Here is a 20000-nt window from a genome sequence, read left to right as displayed (position 1 = left end):
AAAACATGCTGCCTGAGGACTGGGGTCAGCTCCGAGGCGGAGGCCAAGGCAGACGAGTGTTTACTGTGGTTTACTGCGGTAGAGGCTGCCTCAGCTCTGTTTGTGCCAGTGTTATATCGTTATATATACTGTTATATACTGTGATATACTGTTATATACTGTTATATGTCGTTATGCATACTGTGGTATTATATGTTAAAGCTGTTGTGTTTGCGTTGTAGTCGTTGTGCGTTTGTGCTAAGCTGGCCAGACGTGGTCAGCAGGTGGAGCAGCATCCAGAAGGAATGGGTCAGTTTGGTGGGAAGGTGAGATGTGTGTTCAGTACTTCGGGGGAGTCTTCTGATGTTTTAAAGCTTTAGGAATCTTCAGTGTTTTTTCAGTACGGATTAAATTATAAATCCAAAAACAGCTCAACATTCTCACAGCGTGCAGTAATCTTGGGGGGATCCTCTGGTGTTTTCAGTATTCCAGAGTCTGCTGGTTATTTTAATGCTTTATCAGTCCTCTGTGTGTGTGGTGTTTTCAGTATTCCAGAAACCCTCTGGTGTTCCCAGTGTTCTGGAACCCCTTTGCTGTTCCCAGTGTTCTGGAACCCCCCCGGTGTTCCCAGTGTTCTGGAACCCCCCGGTGTTCCCAGTGAGGGCTCCAGCAGCTCTGATTGAAATGCGGCGCTCTGGCTGAGATCCCGCAGCTGCAGCAAACAAACAAAAATCGCTCTCCAGTCGCACCGACCGCCAAATATTCACACACAATGTGCGTTTTTGAGCCACAAACGTCTTTAAAATCGCGCTGACAGCCTTTCTGCTCCTTTTTAATCCCAAACACGACCGCTCGGCTTGAGTTTACCTCACCTTACCTCACCTTAGCCTAGCCTAGCCTAGCCTGCTGGCTACTGGAATCCTGCCTGCACGGCAGCTAAAGCTAATGCTAGCGCTGTTAGCCAGCGCGGCTAACCTGAAATCTCCCCCCGTTCAGTCCTCCCGGCGGCGAAAAGGCTCCATAACGCGACGGTGTCTTGCTTCGAGCGGCCCTCGGAGACCATCCTCCGTCGCCGTCCGTCACTCTCCGTCGCCCTCCGTCTTTAATCCAGTGCTCGTGTGCGGGCTCGGCTCTCCTCCGGACCGCCCCGGGTGCCCGGGTTTTCTCTCCCCGGCTCTGGCGCCTCGCCGCTCCGCTACTCTCGCTCTCTCACCCCCTCCTCCCGCCTCCACCGCCTGTAATACGATCACAGCACGGCCCCGATTAACCCCGCCCACATGGGCTGGGACGTATTAATGTTTTTTGCATTACCGATGTGTGGTTGGGTGTTAGCGCGCTTCATTTGCATTTTGCAGCGCGATTGGGCGTCAAGCTGAGAACAGCGCGCGGTGATTGGTTCGCATGTGGCGCCCCTGCATGTTTATTTATATTATTTCTGATTGTGCAACGTAGGGAGTATGGCGTGCTCATTTGCATTGTTGCTGTGTGATTGGACGCTGCGCAGAGCGCTTGTTTGTTTGCTTCTTTGTGCAGTTCTTCATTTGCACATTGATTCCTGATTTGATGTCATAAAGCGCTGGTTTGCGCTTGTGCTCCGTGATTGGACCCTTAGCGCACGGTATTTGCATGTTCGCTTCGCTTATGCTGTTTATAACTTCAGCAAATCCCAACGCGAAATGCAAATGAGTATGCTAATATGAGGGAAAGATAGCTGTAGTGAGTGCTCGGATTTTCTCTCTCCTGTAAAAAAACCCCAAAAACCCTTTAAAACAGGATTTAAGATTTAAACACTTTTCCTGATTTTGTTACAATTAAGACCTGAAATATTTCATTAGATTAAAATATAAATATTTATAAAAAGCCACAACAATGAAACGAGTGGAGATTAATATAGAAGAGCAGTCACAGAGCAAAAAAGGTGTTTACTTCTTTTCAAGCCTTATGATTGGGTTAGAGGACTGGCAGTCGCTTGCTGATTGGTCAGAGAGGAATGAGGGCGGGGCTTTCCCTACCGCGACTGAAATAAACTGCCGCGCCCTCTAGTGACCGTTCAGATATAATGCACCGATTTTACTTCAGAAATCTGGATGTTCATTTCACGATCACTAAAAACACAATAAAGACCATAAAGCAGGATTTTCATGTTAAAACACGTTAGTAGCATGTTTTTATGCTGTTGCAGTACCGACTGATTGACTGTCTGACTGACTGTCTGTCTTTCTGACTGTCTGTCTTTCTGACTGACTGACTGACTGACTGACTGACTGACTGTGTCTGACTGACTGTCTGACTAACTGACTGAATGTCTGACTGCCTGTCTGTCTGACTGACTGTCTGACTGACTGAATGTCTGACATCCTGTCTGACCGCCTGTCTGTCCGCCTGTCTGTATGACTAACTGACTGACTGACTGACTGACTGTCTGACTGACTGTCTGACTAACTGACTGAATGTCTGACTGCCTGTCTGACTGCCTGTCTGTATGACTAACTGACTGACTGACTGACTATCTGTCTGACTAACTGTCTGAGTGACTGTCTGTCTGACTGACTGACTGCCTGACTGATTGACTAACCGACTGACTGTCTGACTGAATGTCTGTCTGAGTGACTGTCTGTCTGACTGACTGACTGATTGACTAACTGACTGACTGTCTGACTAACTGACTGACTGTCTGACCAACCTGACTGCCTGTCTGACTGACTGTCTGTATGACTAACTGACTGTCTGACTGACTGATTTTCTAACTGACTGACTGTCTGACTCACTGTCTGACTAACTGTCTGACTGTCTGTCTGACTGACTGTCTGAATGACTGTCTGACTAACTGACTGTCTGTCTGTATGTCTGACTAACTGACTGTCTGACTGTCTAACTGACTGACTGTCTGACTGCCTGTCTGTATGACTGACTAACTGACTGACTGCCTGTCTGACTAAGTGACTGACTGACTGTCTGTCTGACTGTCTGTCTGACTGACTGTCTGTCTGAGTGACTGTCTGTCTGCCTGTCTGACTGCCTGTCTGTATGACTGACTAACTGACTGTCTGACTGTCTGACTAACTGACTGACTATCTGACTGCCTGTCTGACTGCCTGTCTGTATGACTGACTGACTGTCTGACTGCCTGTCTGTATGACTAACTGACTGACTGTCTGACTGTCTGTCTGAGTGACTGTCTGTCTGACTGCCTGTCTGACTGCCTGTCTGTATGACTGACTGACTGTCTGACTGACTGTGTGACTGATAAAACTATATATATTGCCATCAGTTCAAAGCTTTATATTGTTTAATGACGTAAAATCTGCTGCATAGAACGTACAGAATGAGTCTAATGTGCTGCTCCTGCTTGTTTCTATTGTCTTCAAGCTCTAAAAACATTCATGTCCAGAATAAACGGGGGTACGAGTGGAGACTCGTCCTAAAGGTAGAACAGGACCATAAATGGATTATTCCAGTTCTCTGATATTCTAAATCTACAGTATTCCAGTAGTTAATAATATTCCCACTGCAGCACTTCTCCCACTCCGCTTTTGGGTTTTTGTGCTTTGCACACCTGCAGAAAATGCCTCTGCTGTCTGAAGCACAGCAGCCCGTGTTCCTTCCTGAGCTTCCGATACTGACCCCCCGTGTTTCGGGAGCTGGTTGTGTGTGAACGAGCGATAATGATTTACGTGGCAGGTGACTTCAGACCTTTGAGCAGCGGTGGATGACCTGGAGGAACACCCCAGCAGTGTTTCTCCGCCTGCCGCCCAGTGACCTCCACTCCGAGTGAGTTTTTCCACGTCAGCGTGTTTTGTGGTCTCAGTCCAGGTAAACGTGCTCAACTGGCCGCCAGTGGTGACCGACCGGGTTCTGCAGGTGCAGATTGGGTTCGAAGAGGGTGGGCCGCCCCTTTAAGGCCTGTTTCGGGTGGTGTTTGTGGAAAAGTAAACACGCCCTTCCTTATCAGCCGCTGCGGCCCAGTCTACCGTCATTAATCATCCACGAGAAAAACAGACCAGTTCCGCTTCAGGTCAGCACCACTTACACATTCCTTCAGACCCCCCCAACCCCCCCAACATCCTCAACACAGCCGGTGGGTGGGGGTGGGTGGGGTGTGAGGGGGGGGGTGCTGGACCGATAAGCTGTGATTTAAACCAGCACATTTATAAGGCCACATAGTTTAAAACTCCCTCGGTTCTCACTTCTAGATCTAGTTTAAGAGTCCCTCTGTTCTCAGTTCTAGTTTTATTTTAAGAGTCCCTCAGTTCTAAGTTCTAGTTCTAGTTTAAAAGTCCCTTGGTTCTCAGTTCTAGTTCTAGTTTAAAATTCCCTCAGTTCTCAGCTCTAGTTTAAAACTCCCTCAGTTCTCACTTCTAGATCTAGTTTAAAACCCCCTCGGTTCTCACTTCTAGATCTAGTTTAAAAGTCCCTCGGTTCTCAGTTCTAGTTCTAGTTTAAAACTCCCTCTGTTCTCAGTTCTAGTTCTAGTTTAAAAGTCCCTCGGTTCTCAGTTCTAGATCTAGTTTAAAATTCCCTCGGTTCTCAGTTCTAGATCTAGTTTAAAAGTCCCTCGGTTCTCAGTTCTAGTTCTAGTTTAAAACTCCCTCTGTTCTCAGTTCTAGATCTAGTTTAAAATTCCCTCAGTTCTCAGTTCAAGTTTAAAAGTCCCTCAGTTCTCAGATCTAGTTTTATACTAAGAGTCCCTCAGTTCTCACTTCTAGATCTAGTTTAAAACCCCCTCGGTTCTCAGTTCTAGTTCTAGTTTAAAAGTCCCTCGGTTCTCAGTTCTAGATCTAGTTTAAAATTCCCTCGGTTCTCAGTTCTAGATCTAGTTTAAAAGTCCCTCGGTTCTCAGTTCTAGTTCTAGTTTAAAACTCCCTCTGTTCTCAGTTCTAGATCTAGTTTAAAATTCCCTCAGTTCTCAGTTCAAGTTTAAAAGTCCCTCAGTTCTCAGCTCTAGTTTAAAAGTCCCTCAGTTCTCAGTTCTAGTTTTATTTTAAGAGTCCCTCAGTTCTGAGTTCTAGTTCTAGTTTAAAAGTCCCTCGGTTCTCAGTTCTAGTTCTAGTTTAAAAGTCCCTCAGTTCTCAGTTCTAGTTCTAGTCGGCTTCTCCTCAGTGAGGCCCGGCACTCATGATCCATGATATTTAGCTGTACACTCTTAAAAAAGATGGTTCTTCAAGGGTTCTTTAGTAAAGAAAATACAAAGAACGAACACATTCTCCTTCACCATGCACAGAACCATTTAATCACAAAAATGGTTCTCTGAGTGTTCACAGTTCAATACAGAACCATTTTCTTTACCAGAGAATCATAAGAGTGTAGACGGTTCTATGTAACACCAAAAAGGGTTCTTCATTTGTAGCGAGTTTGATATGGTGACAACAGTAGAGCCCTTTTTGGTGCTTTATAGAACCGTTTTCAAAAAGCTTCTATGTAGAACCATAGACAACACATTCTCCATCAATCTGAAGAACCATTTCACCTTGCATAGAACCCTTTAATCATCAAAATGGTTCCACTGCCCCCAGCTAAAGATCCCTTGAATAACCATCTTTTTTCTGCATGTACTAGCAGAACTGTGTTCAGCAGGTGTTCCTGTGATAAGCCAGGCTTCTGACATGCCCAGTGGTGAATTATGGGAGTTGTGGTTTACCCCCCACCAGTGTTCTGGTCCCACAGTTTGATAAATGTCTGTTTGACAGGCTTTCTTTGAGACCACCTGAGGCCCACCCTCAGCCCCTCCGCTCTGACTCACAGCACAGCGCTGAATTACCGCCGGGTAACAAGCCGACACACTCAGGCAGAGAGCAGGGCGCCGCCCACCGGGGCTGGAATCACGGACAGGTAGAGCTTCAGAGCTTCATTAAGATCAGATTAATTAGACACACAGGCAGCTGCTGTGAGGAGGCCGTGACATTCAGATTAAACAGCAGTCCTTTAAAAACCAAGAGCTCACATGGGATAAAGGACAATCAGGACTCAGTAAGGACAGTGAGGTGCCGCTCTCTTGTGGCCAAGAGGAGAAATACAACATGCTTTTTCCATCGCGCAGCACAGTGTGATCTTATACAGGGTTCATAGACTGACAAACATACCAGAGTAGAGTGTTCATAAAGCGTTAATACAGTGTCCAGGGTTTAACCCGTAGGTTGTGTAGAAGCATTAATGCATTACAGACAATTCATACACTGTGGAGTAAATCTGATGTTTATGAAGGATTTATGCAGTACAGTGTTTATGAACAGCAGTATTTATGCAGTAGTGTTTATGAACAGCAGTATTTATGCAGTAGTGTTTATGAACAGCAGTATTTATGCAGTACAGTGTTTATGAACAGCAGTATTTGTGCAGTAGTGTTTATGAACAGCAGTATTTATGCAGTACAGTGTTTATGAACAGCAGTATTTATGCAGTACAGTGTTTATGAACAGCAGTATTTATGCAGTAGTGTTTATGAACAGCAGTATTTATGCAGTAGTGTTTATGAACAGCAGTATTTATGCAGTACAGTGTTTATGAACAGCAGTATTTATGCAGTAGTGTTTATGAACAGCAGTATTTGTGCAGTAGTGTTTATGAACAGCAGTATTTATGCAGTACAGTGTTTATGAACAGCAGTATTTATGCAGTAGTGTTTATGAACAGCAGTATTTGTGCAGTAGTGTTTATGAACAGCAGTATTTATGCAGTACAGTGTTTATGAACAGCAGTATTTATGCAGTAGTGTTTATGAACAGCAGTATTTGTGCAGTACAGTGTTTATGAACAGCAGTATTTATGCAGTACAGTGTTTATGAGCAGTAGTATTTATGCAGTAGTGTTTATGAACAGCAGTATTTATGCAGTACAGTGTTTATGAACAGCAGTATTTATGCAGTAGTGTTTATGAACAGCAGTATTTATGCAGTACAGTGTTTATGAACAGCAGTATTTATGCAGTAGTGTTTATGAACAGCAGTATTTATGCAGTACAGTGTTTATGAGCAGTAGTATTTATGCAGTAGTGTTTATGAACAGCAGTATTTATGCAGTAGTGTTTATGAACAGCAGTATTTATGCAGTACAGTGTTTATGAACAGCAGTATTTATGCAGTAGTGTTTATGAACAGCAGTATTTATGCAGTACAGTGTTTATGAACAGCAGTATTTATGCAGTAGTGTTTATGAACAGCAGTATTTATGCAGTACAGTGTTTATGAACAGCAGTATTTATGCAGTACAGTGTTTATGAGCAGCAGTATTTATGCAGTAGTGTTTATGAACAGCAGTATTTATGCAGTACAGTGTTTATGAACAGCAGTATTTATGCAGTAGTGTTTATGAGCAGCAGTATTTATGCAGTAGTGTTTATGAACAGCAGTATTTATGCAGTACAGTGTTTATGAGCAGCAGTATTTATGCAGTAGTGTTTATGAACAGCAGTATTTATGCAGTAGTGTTTATGAACAGCAGTATTTATGCAGTACAGTGTTTATGAACAGCAGTATTTATGCAGTAGTGTTTATGAGCAGCAGTATTTATGCAGTACAGTGTTTATGAACAGCAGTATTTATGCAGTACAGTGTTTATGAGCAGCAGTATTTATGCAGTAGTGTTTATGAACAGCAGTATTTATGCAGTACAGTGTTTATGAACAGCAGTATTTATGCAGTACAGTGTTTATGAGCAGCAGTATTTATGCAGTAGTGTTTATGAACAGCAGTATTTATGCAGTACAGTGTTTATGAACAGCAGTATTTATGCAGTAGTGTTTATGAACAGCAGTATTTATGCAGTAGTGTTTATGAGCAGCAGTATTTATGCAGTAGTGTTTATGAACAGCAGTATTTATGCAGTACAGTGTTTATGAACAGCAGTATTTATGCAGTAGTGTTTATGAACAGCAGTATTTATGCAGTAGTGTTTATGAACAGCAGTATTTATGCAGTAGTGTTTATGAGCAGCAGTATTTATGCAGTAGTGTTTATGAGCAGCAGTGTTTAAGCAGCTTGGTGTTGATTAGCAGTGTGCAGTGTGCCATCAGTCGTTTATTCTGTGTACCCTGAGGCTGTGGGTTTATAGTGAATGTGCTGACTCTGTCGGCTGTATTGAGGTGACCGTGTCGTCCTGAGTGAAACTGCAGGGACATTAGCGCCAGTTTGGCACAGGGGTACGGGCCGCGAACAGGTGGCTGTGTTTGGCCTGAGAGTCTCTAAGAGCACTGCTATTAAAATCAGCACTATTAGAAATACATGCTGGCTGTAGAACTAGCAGGGTTTTGGGTGGTGTTCCACACAGTGGCTGTCAGAGGAAACCTGTTCTCTTCATCTCTGAGAACAAGCTGTGATACTGAGCAGTCAGACAGTTGTCTTCATGCTAATAGGCAACATATTATTACCATATCACTATCTCTATTACTCAGGAACGCTGTCTCTTATTTACACTAAGGCCTGATTTTGAGGACATGGACTAGGCTAGTCTAGGATAAAGCTTAATTTATCTTCTCAGAGCCTCGGGGACGGCTTACTAAGGTCAGCTGTGTGAAACCAGTTGAAAGCTCAGTTGGCCATCAGCTATTTTATGGCATCAAAATAAGGCCTTAATATCCGGACACGTTTATAAGCAAGTTAAAAACCAAGTTTATCTGTAGAGCGTGTGGGCTGAGCTTTTAGTTGACACAATATTTATATGCTTATAGACCGGAAGCAGAAGACCGTGAAGGCCAGTAAATAAATCAAAACTGCTGCTTTGTGAGCTTCACTGTTCGCCACACTCTGTATTTCTAAGGCCTTTTACAGCGGTTTGATGGTGAGGGTCAGCTCCTTGCCCAGCGGTGGTGGGATATATCTCTCCTCTCTCAGTAACCGCAGCAACAGATCCTGAGTGTCCTGCGGCCAGCGGAACAGCCGAGTACTCTGCAGCCACATCGGGACGTGACTCTACAGGGAAATTCAACATGTAGATTACAGTTAAGATTATTTGTGGTATGTCTGCTCATTCATTTGAAGAGACTGGCCAAAATGCAGACATGGGGAACAATAAATGGAAGGTAAACGAAAAGCCAGTAAACAACGTGACGGTACGCTAAGCTGCTGGCTGCTATGCTTTGCCAGCTTCACTGTTAGCCAACACCAACTATACTGTAGTTTGGCAAAACACAGAGTTTCCCCTCCTTTTTCAGAAGGTAGTTGTTTAGTTGGGTGTGTGAAGTTTGCTTTAAGGTGGGATGTATCTGGTGTTCTTGTCTAAGAAAGACCTGCAGCAGAGCAGGCAGACGTCTTACATTGTGCTTGTTTTGCCCAGCAGAGGGCGCAGCTGCTGCTCTCTACTCACCAACTCTGCCACTCTCTCGCCTAGTTTTACAGAACACTGCTGTGTAAAACTCCAGTGAGTCCACAACATCACCACAAACGTCTTTTCAGGACTTGAGGTGACCCAGGAGGAGTTACGGGACTAAATTGCTCTACCAGCTGATTGGGAGGCTCTGATTTGTACAGACAGACAGTTTACCTGAATATATGTACCATGAAATCCACAAACAGAGCATCATTTTAAACTGTGCCACTTTTTCAACCTCCAAATCAACCTTACCAGCTTCACTTTCCATGGTAGCTACTGTACCCAGTTTTATCAGTCAGCTTTCAGCGGAACTTATTACAGTACAGCAGTTACCCCCCCCCCCCCCTTTTTTTATTTAATAGATAAATAGATAAAACACTGGATATTTTAATGACTGCTAAATTGGAAATGTCCAGTTAGGCTTCTATCTAATCTCAAAAATATGTTGCCAGGGGACAGCATGAACAGCAACATATAATCAAGTCCATTAAAGATCACATAACAGCTCCACAGAGTTTCGTTGAGTATGCTATGATTTGCCTATACAGTTAGCACCATGCTTATTAGCTAATACTAATAAGCTTCCATTACTTGTTAGCTACATTAGCCTTATAGCTCCAGTGCTAAAACTGCTGAAGCAAACTTCAGACACCAAACACGTCCCAGCTGATTGATTACATTTGGACTGAGAATGGGAAACTGTAACATGATCTCACCTGATTAGCGTTTGGGAAGAGTACCGGGACGAGTCTGAAGTTCAGACAGCGCTGCTGGATAAACTCGTTCTGGATCTGAAAGCAGAAATCGCCCACGTAAACAATCACTGAGGCACATGCAGACATCAGAGCTGCTCCCTCCAGCAAAGCTTCATCTACCACCCGGCTCTATCGCCCTGCTCTACCGCCCGGCTCTATCGCCCTGCTCTACCGCCCGGCTCTATCGCCCTGCTCTAACGCCCGGCTCTATCGCCCTGCTCTATCGCCCGGTTCTATCGCCCGGCTCTACCGCCCTGCTCTACCGCCCGGCTCTATCGCCCTGCTCTACCGCCCTGCTCTATCGCCCTGCTCTACCGCCCGGCTCTATCGCCCTGCTCTACCGCCCGGCTCTATCGCCCTGCTCTAACGCCCGGCTCTATCGCCCTGCTCTATCGCCCGGTTCTATCGCCCGGCTCTACCGCCCTGCTCTACCGCCCGGCTCTATCGCCCTGCTCTACCGCCCTGCTCTATCGCCCTGCTCTATCGCCCGGCTCTATCGCCCTGCTCTACCGCCCTGCTCTATCGCCCTGCTCTACCGCCCTGCTCTACCGCCCGGCTCTATCGCCCTGCTCTACCGCCCTGCTCTACCGCCCGGCTCTACCGCCCTGCTCTACCGCCCGGCTCTATCGCCCTGCTCTACCGCCCGGCTCTATCGCCCTGCTCTACCGCCCTGCTCTACCGCCCGGCTCTATCTCCCTGCTCTACCGCCCGGCTCTATCGCCCTGCTCTATCGCCCTGCTCTACCGCCCGGCTCTATCACCCTGCTCTACCACCCTGCTCTACCGCCCGGCTCTATCGCCCTGCTCTACCACCCGGCTCTATCGCCCTGCTCTACCACCCTGCTCTACCGCCCTGCTCTATCAAATCAAATCAAATTTATTTGTATAGCGCTTTTTACAACGGATGTTGTCACAACGCAGCTTTACAGGATTTCAGAAAAGACAAAGTTTCCACAGGACTGAAAGAATGTACAGAATGTACAGAAACCCCCCAGTGGGCAAGCCAGGGGCAACAGTGGCAAGGAAAAACTCCCTCAGAACTGAGGAAGAAACCTTGGGAGGAACCAGGCTCACCAGGGGGGACCCGTCCTCCTCTGGTCAAACTACCTACAAGTAATTATACTACTAATATTAATAGCAGTAATATTGATATTAGGAATATCTAGGAGTCTATGAGAACATCAGGGTAGGGTGGGCAGCTCATCCAAGGTGGTTGGTGGTAGCTGAGGCATGGGCAGCTGGTCTGAAGTGGGTAGCAGGGGGGCTCGGCAGTCAGTCGTCCTTCAGTGTCCAGCCGGACATGTCGCCCTGCTCTACCGCCCGGCTCTATCGCCCTGCTCTATCGCCCGGCTCTACCTCCCTGCTCTACCGCCCAGCTCTATCGCCCTGCTCTATCGCCCTGCTCTATCGCCCTGCTCTACCGCCCTGCTCTACCGCCCAGCTCTATCGCCCTGCTCTACCGCCCTGCTCTATCGCCCTGCTCTACCGCCCGGCTCTGTCACCCTGCTCTACCGCCCTGCTCTATCACCCTGCTCTACCACCTGGCTCTACCACTTGCATCAGATGCCGCATCAGATGCAGATGTTTAAGAAATCTTTCCAAAACCTGATCCTCTGTTAAAAGTGTAGCTTTGCCAAAAATGATACCATAGCTAACAAGGACGAGAAGCCGAACACGCTTCTGCAGTCACTTCCACTAACTGGCCACTTTATTAGAAACTCCCACCTTGTGCTTCCACTAACTGGCCACTTTATTAGAAACACCCACCTTGTGCTTCTAATAACTGGCCACTTTATTTAGAAACACCACCTTGTGCTTCTAATAACTGGCCACTTTATTAGAAACACCCACCTTGTGCTTCTAATAACTGGCCACTTTATTAGAAACACCACCTTGTGCTTCTAATAACTGGCCACTTTATTAGAAACACCACCTTGTGTTCCTGTTAACTGGCCACTTTATTGGAAACCTGGCGAATGATCAATCTGCTGATAAAGCCTGTGATTGGTTGGTTTAAATGCGACAGCCTAAAGGAAACTGCAGAGCCTAAAGCAAACTCAAGGTTTTTGCTCATTTGCATAGAGTCGAGTCGTGTAATACGCTGTGTGTTTTGTGTGAATGTTTATTTTCACTCATTCTAATTGGAGTGTTCTGCATCTGGAGTCGCTGAACGCGCCGAAATAAAACAACAGAGCACATAAATCACTGAACGCGTCATTTAATGGTTTACAGTGTGCAGTAAACCTTCATAACTGCCAGCGGCAGCCCGTGCCAGCCAGAGGGCACATCCGACTGGCACGGTGCCCCGGTGGAGACGCCAGCCAAGCGGACCTGTTTCTGGAGTAGTCATTCATTACTTACTGCGCTTTTTCACTTCTGATAGTGGGAAAAGTGGGAAATAAAGGGAGCACAGATTGAATTTAAACGCAGAGGCGGAATTAATTACATTATTATTATTCTTATGATCATTAATAGACAATCTGTATAATTCCAGCAGTGACGTCTGTGAGGCTGTGTGTGTTCACCTGGGTGTGAATGTATTTGGTGTGCAGTCCATGCTGGTCTGACCCGTCCCCCTCCACGTCCATCTTATATTTCGGACTGATGACCACAATAATCAGCACTGATTTCTGCACAAAAAACAACGTTATGAAGTGCAGTTATTTAGGAAAACAGAACAAATATAAATTTCCATTTATATTTAACATTGTTTGGCATCTGAAGCTTGGAGATGTTTCCATGTGGAACCTTTTTGAAAAGGGTTCTATGGAGCACCACAAAGGGCTTTTCTATTGTTATAAGCTTGTATCTTAACAATAATATTATAGAACCATATACAACACGTTCTCCATCAATCTGAAGAACCATTCCACCATGTAAAGAACCGTCGTTTTAAGTGTGTATGTTCAGCTAAAGGTGCAGCTCTGAGGGTTAAAGCAGCTGATAAATAGAGTGGAGTTCTGTTCATCTGTGACTCTTACGTCTTTTAAATATCCGTCCATCCACTTATTCACATCCATCTGCTGCACCGCGTGGTCAAAAATATCAATCTACAGACAGAGAACACAGAGAGAACACAGGAACCGTCACACAGCTCGTCACTGACACTTTAACACAGACAGAGAGAGAGCAGGACACAGTGGGACTCACAGCAGGTCTGAAGCCCTGATGCATCAGAAACCTCACGAACGAGAAGATCTCCTTCGCCGTGTCCACAGAGTAGGTGATGAAAACGGTTCCTGAAACACAGAAGATCCACAACACACAGTAATGAACCACACTGCAGTACAGGCGCTCGAGTCTGTACATCACTCTCATGTCAACCCTCTGGGCTCATTCTCTGATCTGTCCATCTCTTCTTAATCTCTCCTCTAAAGGTTCTTCATAGAACAGGATCCTCATCTGTTTCATATCTAAACGCACTCTCTGACGCCGTTTCACACGAGTCTCCGATGTGGACTGAATGAAGAATGAAGGGGGTCCGGCGTGACGGTCAGTCCTTAGTGATCTCCTGAGTGTCCGTCAGTCAGTTTCACACAGAATGTAGACGGACACACGAATCCAGCAGCTCCACACGGCGAGAGGCAGATGACGTGTATCTCAGCCCCTCTTCATAGGCTCATAACTCCGGATGTGAGTGTCGTAGGATCTCGGGATGAGATGGAATGGAAAGGGCGGCTCTACGGATTCAGGAAGGGTTTGAACTGGATTTCTGAGCTGGATCATCACAGTGAGGCACAGATACAGAGAATTTGATGTGTGGGCGAGCGAGTTTGTGGAGCCCAGAGGGTTAATAAAGTAATAAAATATATTAAATTACAGCCAAACTGAGCGATAAATCGACTGATTTAACATGTTTCACCGAATTAGAAACAAGTTTGGCTTTACTTTAATCAGTAGTTGCTGCTGCAAGAAAACAGACCAGTGGACCTCTGATGTCATGTGTCACACCCATATAAGGAAGTGCAGGTTTGAGCTGCTTTTCTTTATGGGAAACATGAACAACAACATTCCAGACCTGATTTGTTTCGCCACCAGATTCCCTGAATAATAAAGTCATTATGGAGCCAAAAATATGAACAATGCTGTGTTCGTTCCACAGGTAAGCCAACACACCTGCACACTGACGTGACCTCACATCGAATTAAGTCTACTGTTATATATGAACCACCGACTGAATCAGTTCAGACTGAGCTCTGCAGCAAAAAACTAAATAAACAGTGAAATGTTCAGATCTTAGATCTTTCCAGTGATTCTGTTCTGATCTGCTTAAACCCAAAACATTCACAGAGTCATCAGCTATAGGCTACATTCTATTGGGAGGAGGAGTCTGTCCCAAACCATACACTGCAACAACGGGGATGTTGGCCAAATAAATGATCTCGAATCTGATCAATATGTCTAATATTTCTCCTACTGGGATGATGTCACTACATCGGAGTCTGGGAGCTGCATTTTCCCAAAAAACAAAATGCCAATGATCTCACTACACTGGCATTTGGTGTTCTTGAATCAGGACAACTTACCTGCCAATGTAGTGAGACAATTCGACACAATAAAATCACCCAAAATGATTAAAATGTCTAGAAAGACTTTAAATGATCGTCTAATTAGCTTAGAACAATCGCATAATTAGAATTAATACATACTGTTTACGTTTGAGATCATTTCACGTTTACTCCAGGTGTGTTTTGCAGTGTAACGCCTGATTTACACTCATGAAATTAATACCTGTCAAAGACTTTCTTACTCATTTTTAAAAAATATCTTATTGATTCCCTTTAAAGGAAGTTGAGAAAATTAGCCTTATCTCATACACACACACACACACACCCCTTCTAAGCCACTTCTCCTTCTGGGTCGCAGGGGGTGCTGGAGCCTATCCCAGCAGTCATTGGGCAGAAGGCAGGATACACCCTGGACAGGTCGCCAGTCCATCACAGGGCAGACAGACAGACAGACAGAGAGACACACTCACACCCAGGGGCAGTTTAACATGTCCAGCTGGCCTGACTGGAAACTGGAGAACCCAGAGGAACCCACGCAGACATGGGGAGAACATGCAAACTCCACACAGAGAGGACCCCGGTCACCCGTCTGGGGAATCGAACCCAGGCCCTCCTCGCTGTGAGGCAACAGCGCCACCCACCACACCACCGTGCTGCCCCTTAGACTTGCCATGAAATTTTAAAATAAAAAATGTTCATATTAAAAAAACTATCGAAACACCTCATTTTAATATGTGGGCGGAGCCTTGTTTGGCCATTTTAGAGCAGGGAGTGGGCCAAGCCTGCTGGTCTGAGGACGGTCTGGTGATGCCAGCTCAGTGTGCAGCCGCGTTAGTTTACAAGTAGGAAATCTGTTTTTTGCCAAAACTTTCAGCGAAACGTTCAGGTGTGGAAGGTGCACAGTGTAAACGCCAGGCAGCTTCCACAGACAGACAGCTGAGCTCCTCGTCTGAGCGGGGTGCTGAACACAGAGCCGCCGACCGAGCTGTGCTGTCACAGAGGCGTCACTCACTGCAGTCTTCAGGGAGGCTGATGGTCCGCCTCGCCTCCTGGAAGGGGGTGTGGCCGGAAACTGGCAGAGAGGGGAGCACGGACACCTCCGACATCAGCTCTCTGACGGGGGCCGTGGACTGAGGGGCCGTGACCAATGGTGTTGCCATGGGAACCACTTTGTTAGGAGGTGATGGTCTGTAACATATAAATAAATAAAGGCACTTAATAATAAAAATGAACATAATTCAGATTTTCCTGAAAAATCAGCATAACTGTGTGTATGTGAGAGAGAGTGTGTGTGTGAGTGTGTGTGTGTGTGTGTGTGTGAGAGAGTGTGTGTGTGAGTGTGTGTGTGTGTGAGTGTGTGTGTGTGTGTGAGCGTGTGTGTGTGTGTGTGTGTGTGTGTGTGAGACTGAGTGTTTGTGTGTGTGTGAGTGTGTGTGTGTGAGTCTGAGTGTGTGTGTGTGTGTGTGTGAGTGTGTGTGTGTGAGTCTGAGTGTTTGTGTGTGTGTGTGTGTGTGTGTGAGTGTGTGTGTGTGTGAGCGTGTGTGTGTGTGAGTCTGAGTGTTTGTGTGTGTGTGTGAGTGTGTGTGTGTGAGTGTTACCTGTAATCAGGTCCGAGCTGGGCTGGATCAATAGGGAGCTGCTGACAGGGGCAGAACCTGGGACACCGAGCCTCGGCACGATACACTAACACAGCCATTTACACAGGAACAGTTTATAATATTTACCATAATTCAGAATTCATACTGAATAATTCACCATAGATGCTGAATAACTGGTAACAGTTACTGAACAATGAGCTTTAAGATTAAGATCTGTGACGCTACATACTACTGGCCTTTCTGCAGGTTCTAACCCAGTATTCTCTCTCACCCTGGCCACTAGGGGGCAGCTGGTGGTGCCCAGGGGGCCTAGGATGCCTGGGGTGCCTGAGCTGAGGGGCCAGTCCATATGGAATTTCTCCCACATCCGAGGACAGAGGGAGGGGCATCTCCAGACTCTCCTCATCCTGCTCGCTGGGATGGTTCAACCGCTCACAAGGAAACAGCACAGAGAAACGTTCACACAGGTCATCCATCAGGCGGCGCTGTGCCACACTGTCAGGGCCCATAACTAAAATACACACAAATTTCAGTAATAAGGGCAGTTCTGACAAGACCACAAAAACAAATATGATTATGGTTAAAAGTATAACTGTGACTGTGCTTCCTTGTTCATATGATCCACACAGACACTCTGACAGACTGTAATACACTACAGGAAGCGTAGGGGGCGATACGGCTTCTACTGTTTCATTTAAAAAGCTCTATAATGTTCATATGATCCACACAGTCGCTCTGACAGACTGTAATACACTACAGGAAGCGTAGGGGGCGATACGGCTTCTACTGTTTCATTTAAAAAGCTCTATAATGTTCATATGATCCACACAGTCGCTCTGACAGACTGTAATACACTACAGGAAGCGTAGGGGGCGATACGGCTTCTACTGTTTCATTTAAAAAGCTCTATAATGTTCATATGATCCACACAGTCGCTCTGACAGACTGTAATACACTACAGGAAGCGTAGGGGGCGATACGGCTTCTACTGTTTCATTTAAAAAGCTCTATAATGTTCATATGATCCACACAGTCGCTCTGACAGACTGTAATACACTACAGGAAGCGTAGGGGGCGATACGGCTTCTACTGTTTCATTTAAAAAGCTCTATAATGTTAAAAATTTGACAAATAATTACTTGGATGCTGCAGGTGAGGTAAATATCTGTCCGCTGCCTCATTCGAGATACGATGTCTCGATGAGGGGGGCGTGACTAAAGAATGGACAGACACCATGACATCTGACTCAGGATGCCTTGAGTAGCCCTCTGGGTTTTCCACCTGAGCCACGTCATTAACAGTAACATCAGCACCGTCAGCGTGGGCCGAGCACTGCTCACACACTGGCCAGGCCAGGTTCAGCGACAATGATGTCATCGACTCGTCAACCTCGACCGGGACACTCCAGTGAGAACAGGACACTTCTAGAAGAAAAAAGACAAAGAAAAGGAGAACAAAGTCTGTCTGGAAGGTTTATATCCCAGTCTACTCTGTCTGTCAAATGTTTGGGGACAATTTTCCAAGCGGTGATTCATTTGCGGTGAGTTTTTAAAGGGCCCATATCACGGAAAACCAACACCTCCTCACCTTTTTCAATAAAACAGGTCAATAAAGTAGGTAAACACTGTTAAAGTTTACATGTCACAGCTCATACATGGCAACTAAGATGCAAAAACAGCCTGCTTTGAATGCATTTTCATTTTTGTGATGTCATGAAAACCATTTTGTCATGAAGGCATTTAAATATTTAAATAACGCAGCTATTCGGCCTATAACAGTTTTGCCCCGCCCACTCACACTGAAGTTATAAGGAGTGTTTCAGCCTTCCTTTTTGAGCCAGGCACAATACAGGGGAGGCCAATCAGAACAGAGCTCGTTTACATACAGTGCTGTGCGAAAGTCTCAGGCACCTAAGACAGATTTTCAAAATCTATTTCTTTGTGTAGTTTGTGTTTATTTGCCGAGAAAACTGTTAATATTTGAATAAACAAAATTTATAGAATATTAATTAATAATGATTTTATATATATAAATAAATAAATAACTAGTGATGTTCTGGATGTCAGTGTGTTTGTTTACCCATCTCCAAGCCTCTCCTCCTCGAGGAAGCCCAGTATTATATGTAGTTATAAAGCAGCTCCTGGTTTGACCAATCAGTGCTCAGTAAATTGAGCTCATGATGTAATTGATGATATTAACGAGTCTCTGTGGCGGCTGTGAAGGTGTCCAGGAAAAATATGGACCGAGAAATTCTCGTTACTGTTTATTGTTTTTCTGTTTATTTGAATTATGAATACGACTTTATTCTAATGATAAACTCACTGCTGAGGTCAACTGGTTAAACATTTGATTAGACGCCTGAAACTTTCCCACAGCGCTGTGTGTATCAGCCTGGCCGGCGCAGTAGCGCTGTCTGTCTGACTGTGAGGGATAAAGATAAGCTGGAAAAAAATCATATAAACATGAATTGTGAATAAATTATGATATTGTGGTACACAGAGAACCATCTAAGCATGCAAAGGTTCTTTGCGTGGTGTTGGTTCTATATAGAACAGTTGTCTTCTCTAAAGAACCCTTGAAGACTCCTCTTTTCAAGGGTGTAGTGTTCCCTGTCCTGTCATTGTTCTCTTACAGTCGTGTGGTTCTGCAGGGCGGGTTTGGAGATCATATCTCTCCGATCGTGTGCAGGTAAACTGATCTGGGAAGAAACTCAGAATTACCTGGAAATGATGTCATTACTGCAGGACTCCTTTATTCAGAGAGGATTAAAGAACCCAGTCCAGCCTTTACGGGAAACACACCAGCACCTACAGAGGAGTCAGAGGAATCATCAAACACAGTCGTCTAGAGCCACTGCAGACCATCAGATGAGCTAATAAACTTACACTGACTACTGAACAGTCTGAGAACGTCAGAGGAACACTGGAGCACCGGCCAAACATTACTACCACCACTAAACTAAAGAGCAGGAACGTTCCTTAACCTGTAGAACATTCAGAAGTTCTAATAAAACAAACACCCAGAATAAAGTTCTTATAAAAATCTACAATAAAGTTCTAATAAAATCTACATCCAGAATGAAGTTCTAATGAAATCAACGTCCAGAATGAAGTTCTAATAAAATCAACGTCCAGAATGAAGTTCTAATGAAATCAACATCCAGAATGAAGTTCTAATAGAATCAACGTCCAGAATGAAGTTCTAATAAAATCAATGTCCAGAATTAAGTTCTAATAAAATCAACGTCCAGAATGAAGTTCTAATGAAATCAACATCCAGAATGAAGTTCTAGTAGAATAAATGTCCAGAATGAAGTTCTAGTAGAATCAAAGTCCAGAATTAAGTTCTAATAGAATCAATGTCCAGAATGAAGTTCTAGTAGAATCAACGTCCAGAATGAAGTTCTAATAGAATCAACGTCCAGAATGAAGTTCTAGTAGAATCAATGTCCAGAATGAAGTTCTAGTAGAATCAACGTCCAGAATGAAGTTCTAGTAGAATCAATGTCCAGAATGAAGTTCTAGTAGAATCAACGTCCAGAATGAAGTTCTAGTAGAATCAACGTCCAGAATGAAGTTCTAGTAGAATCAACGTCCAGAATGAAGTTCTAGTAGAATGGGTCCAGAGCTGTGGGTTTGCTGCGTCTACACTGTGTTTGCTCTCCCTGTGCTGAAGCTAACTGTAGTTGGCAGCGTTAGCTAGCGCTCTTTCTCTGCTCCTTTGTTTTGCTGTCGTTCTTCTCGACTCCAGCCTGCAGCTGAACCGCCTCAGACGGGCTCCAGAGATGTTACAGGTCTTTAAACAGGAAACAAGCTTCAACCTTCAGCACGAACACTGCTTTCCTGAAGCTACAGGGCT

The 20000-nt window shown here is 45.0% G+C and overlaps 2 protein-coding genes across 2 annotated transcripts in view; both read right to left on the bottom strand.

The window, feature by feature from the left end:
- rev3l (REV3 like, DNA directed polymerase zeta catalytic subunit) overlaps positions 1 to 1179 on the bottom strand; it is a 63327-nt gene extending 62148 nt beyond the window's left edge. Inside the window, exon 1 of the mRNA XM_037537431.1 lies at positions 1 to 1179. This exon is cut by the window's left edge and continues 132 nt beyond it. Coding sequence (XP_037393328.1) covers positions 1 to 7 — 7 coding nt within the window. The 5' untranslated portion in view covers positions 8 to 1179.
- Positions 1180 to 7820: 6641 nt separating this feature from the next.
- traf3ip2a (TRAF3 interacting protein 2a) overlaps positions 7821 to 20000 on the bottom strand; it is a 12606-nt gene continuing 426 nt past the window's right edge. The window contains exons 2-11 of the mRNA XM_017689155.2: positions 18863 to 18949; positions 17282 to 17566; positions 16414 to 16653; positions 16143 to 16227; positions 15557 to 15732; positions 13187 to 13275; positions 13018 to 13086; positions 12562 to 12666; positions 9999 to 10073; positions 7821 to 8882 (exon numbers count right to left, since the gene is read on the bottom strand). Coding sequence (XP_017544644.1) covers positions 8736 to 8882; positions 9999 to 10073; positions 12562 to 12666; positions 13018 to 13086; positions 13187 to 13275; positions 15557 to 15732; positions 16143 to 16227; positions 16414 to 16653; positions 17282 to 17566; positions 18863 to 18878 — 1287 coding nt within the window. The 5' untranslated portion in view covers positions 18879 to 18949 and the 3' untranslated portion in view covers positions 7821 to 8735. The remainder of the gene's footprint in view (positions 8883 to 9998; positions 10074 to 12561; positions 12667 to 13017; positions 13087 to 13186; positions 13276 to 15556; positions 15733 to 16142; positions 16228 to 16413; positions 16654 to 17281; positions 17567 to 18862; positions 18950 to 20000) is intronic.

This window comes from Pygocentrus nattereri, chromosome 4 (assembly GCF_015220715.1).
Source record: "Pygocentrus nattereri isolate fPygNat1 chromosome 4, fPygNat1.pri, whole genome shotgun sequence".
Classification (NCBI taxonomy): domain Eukaryota; kingdom Metazoa; phylum Chordata; class Actinopteri; order Characiformes; family Serrasalmidae; genus Pygocentrus; species Pygocentrus nattereri.
This window is presented reverse-complemented; position numbering and strand designations above follow the sequence as displayed.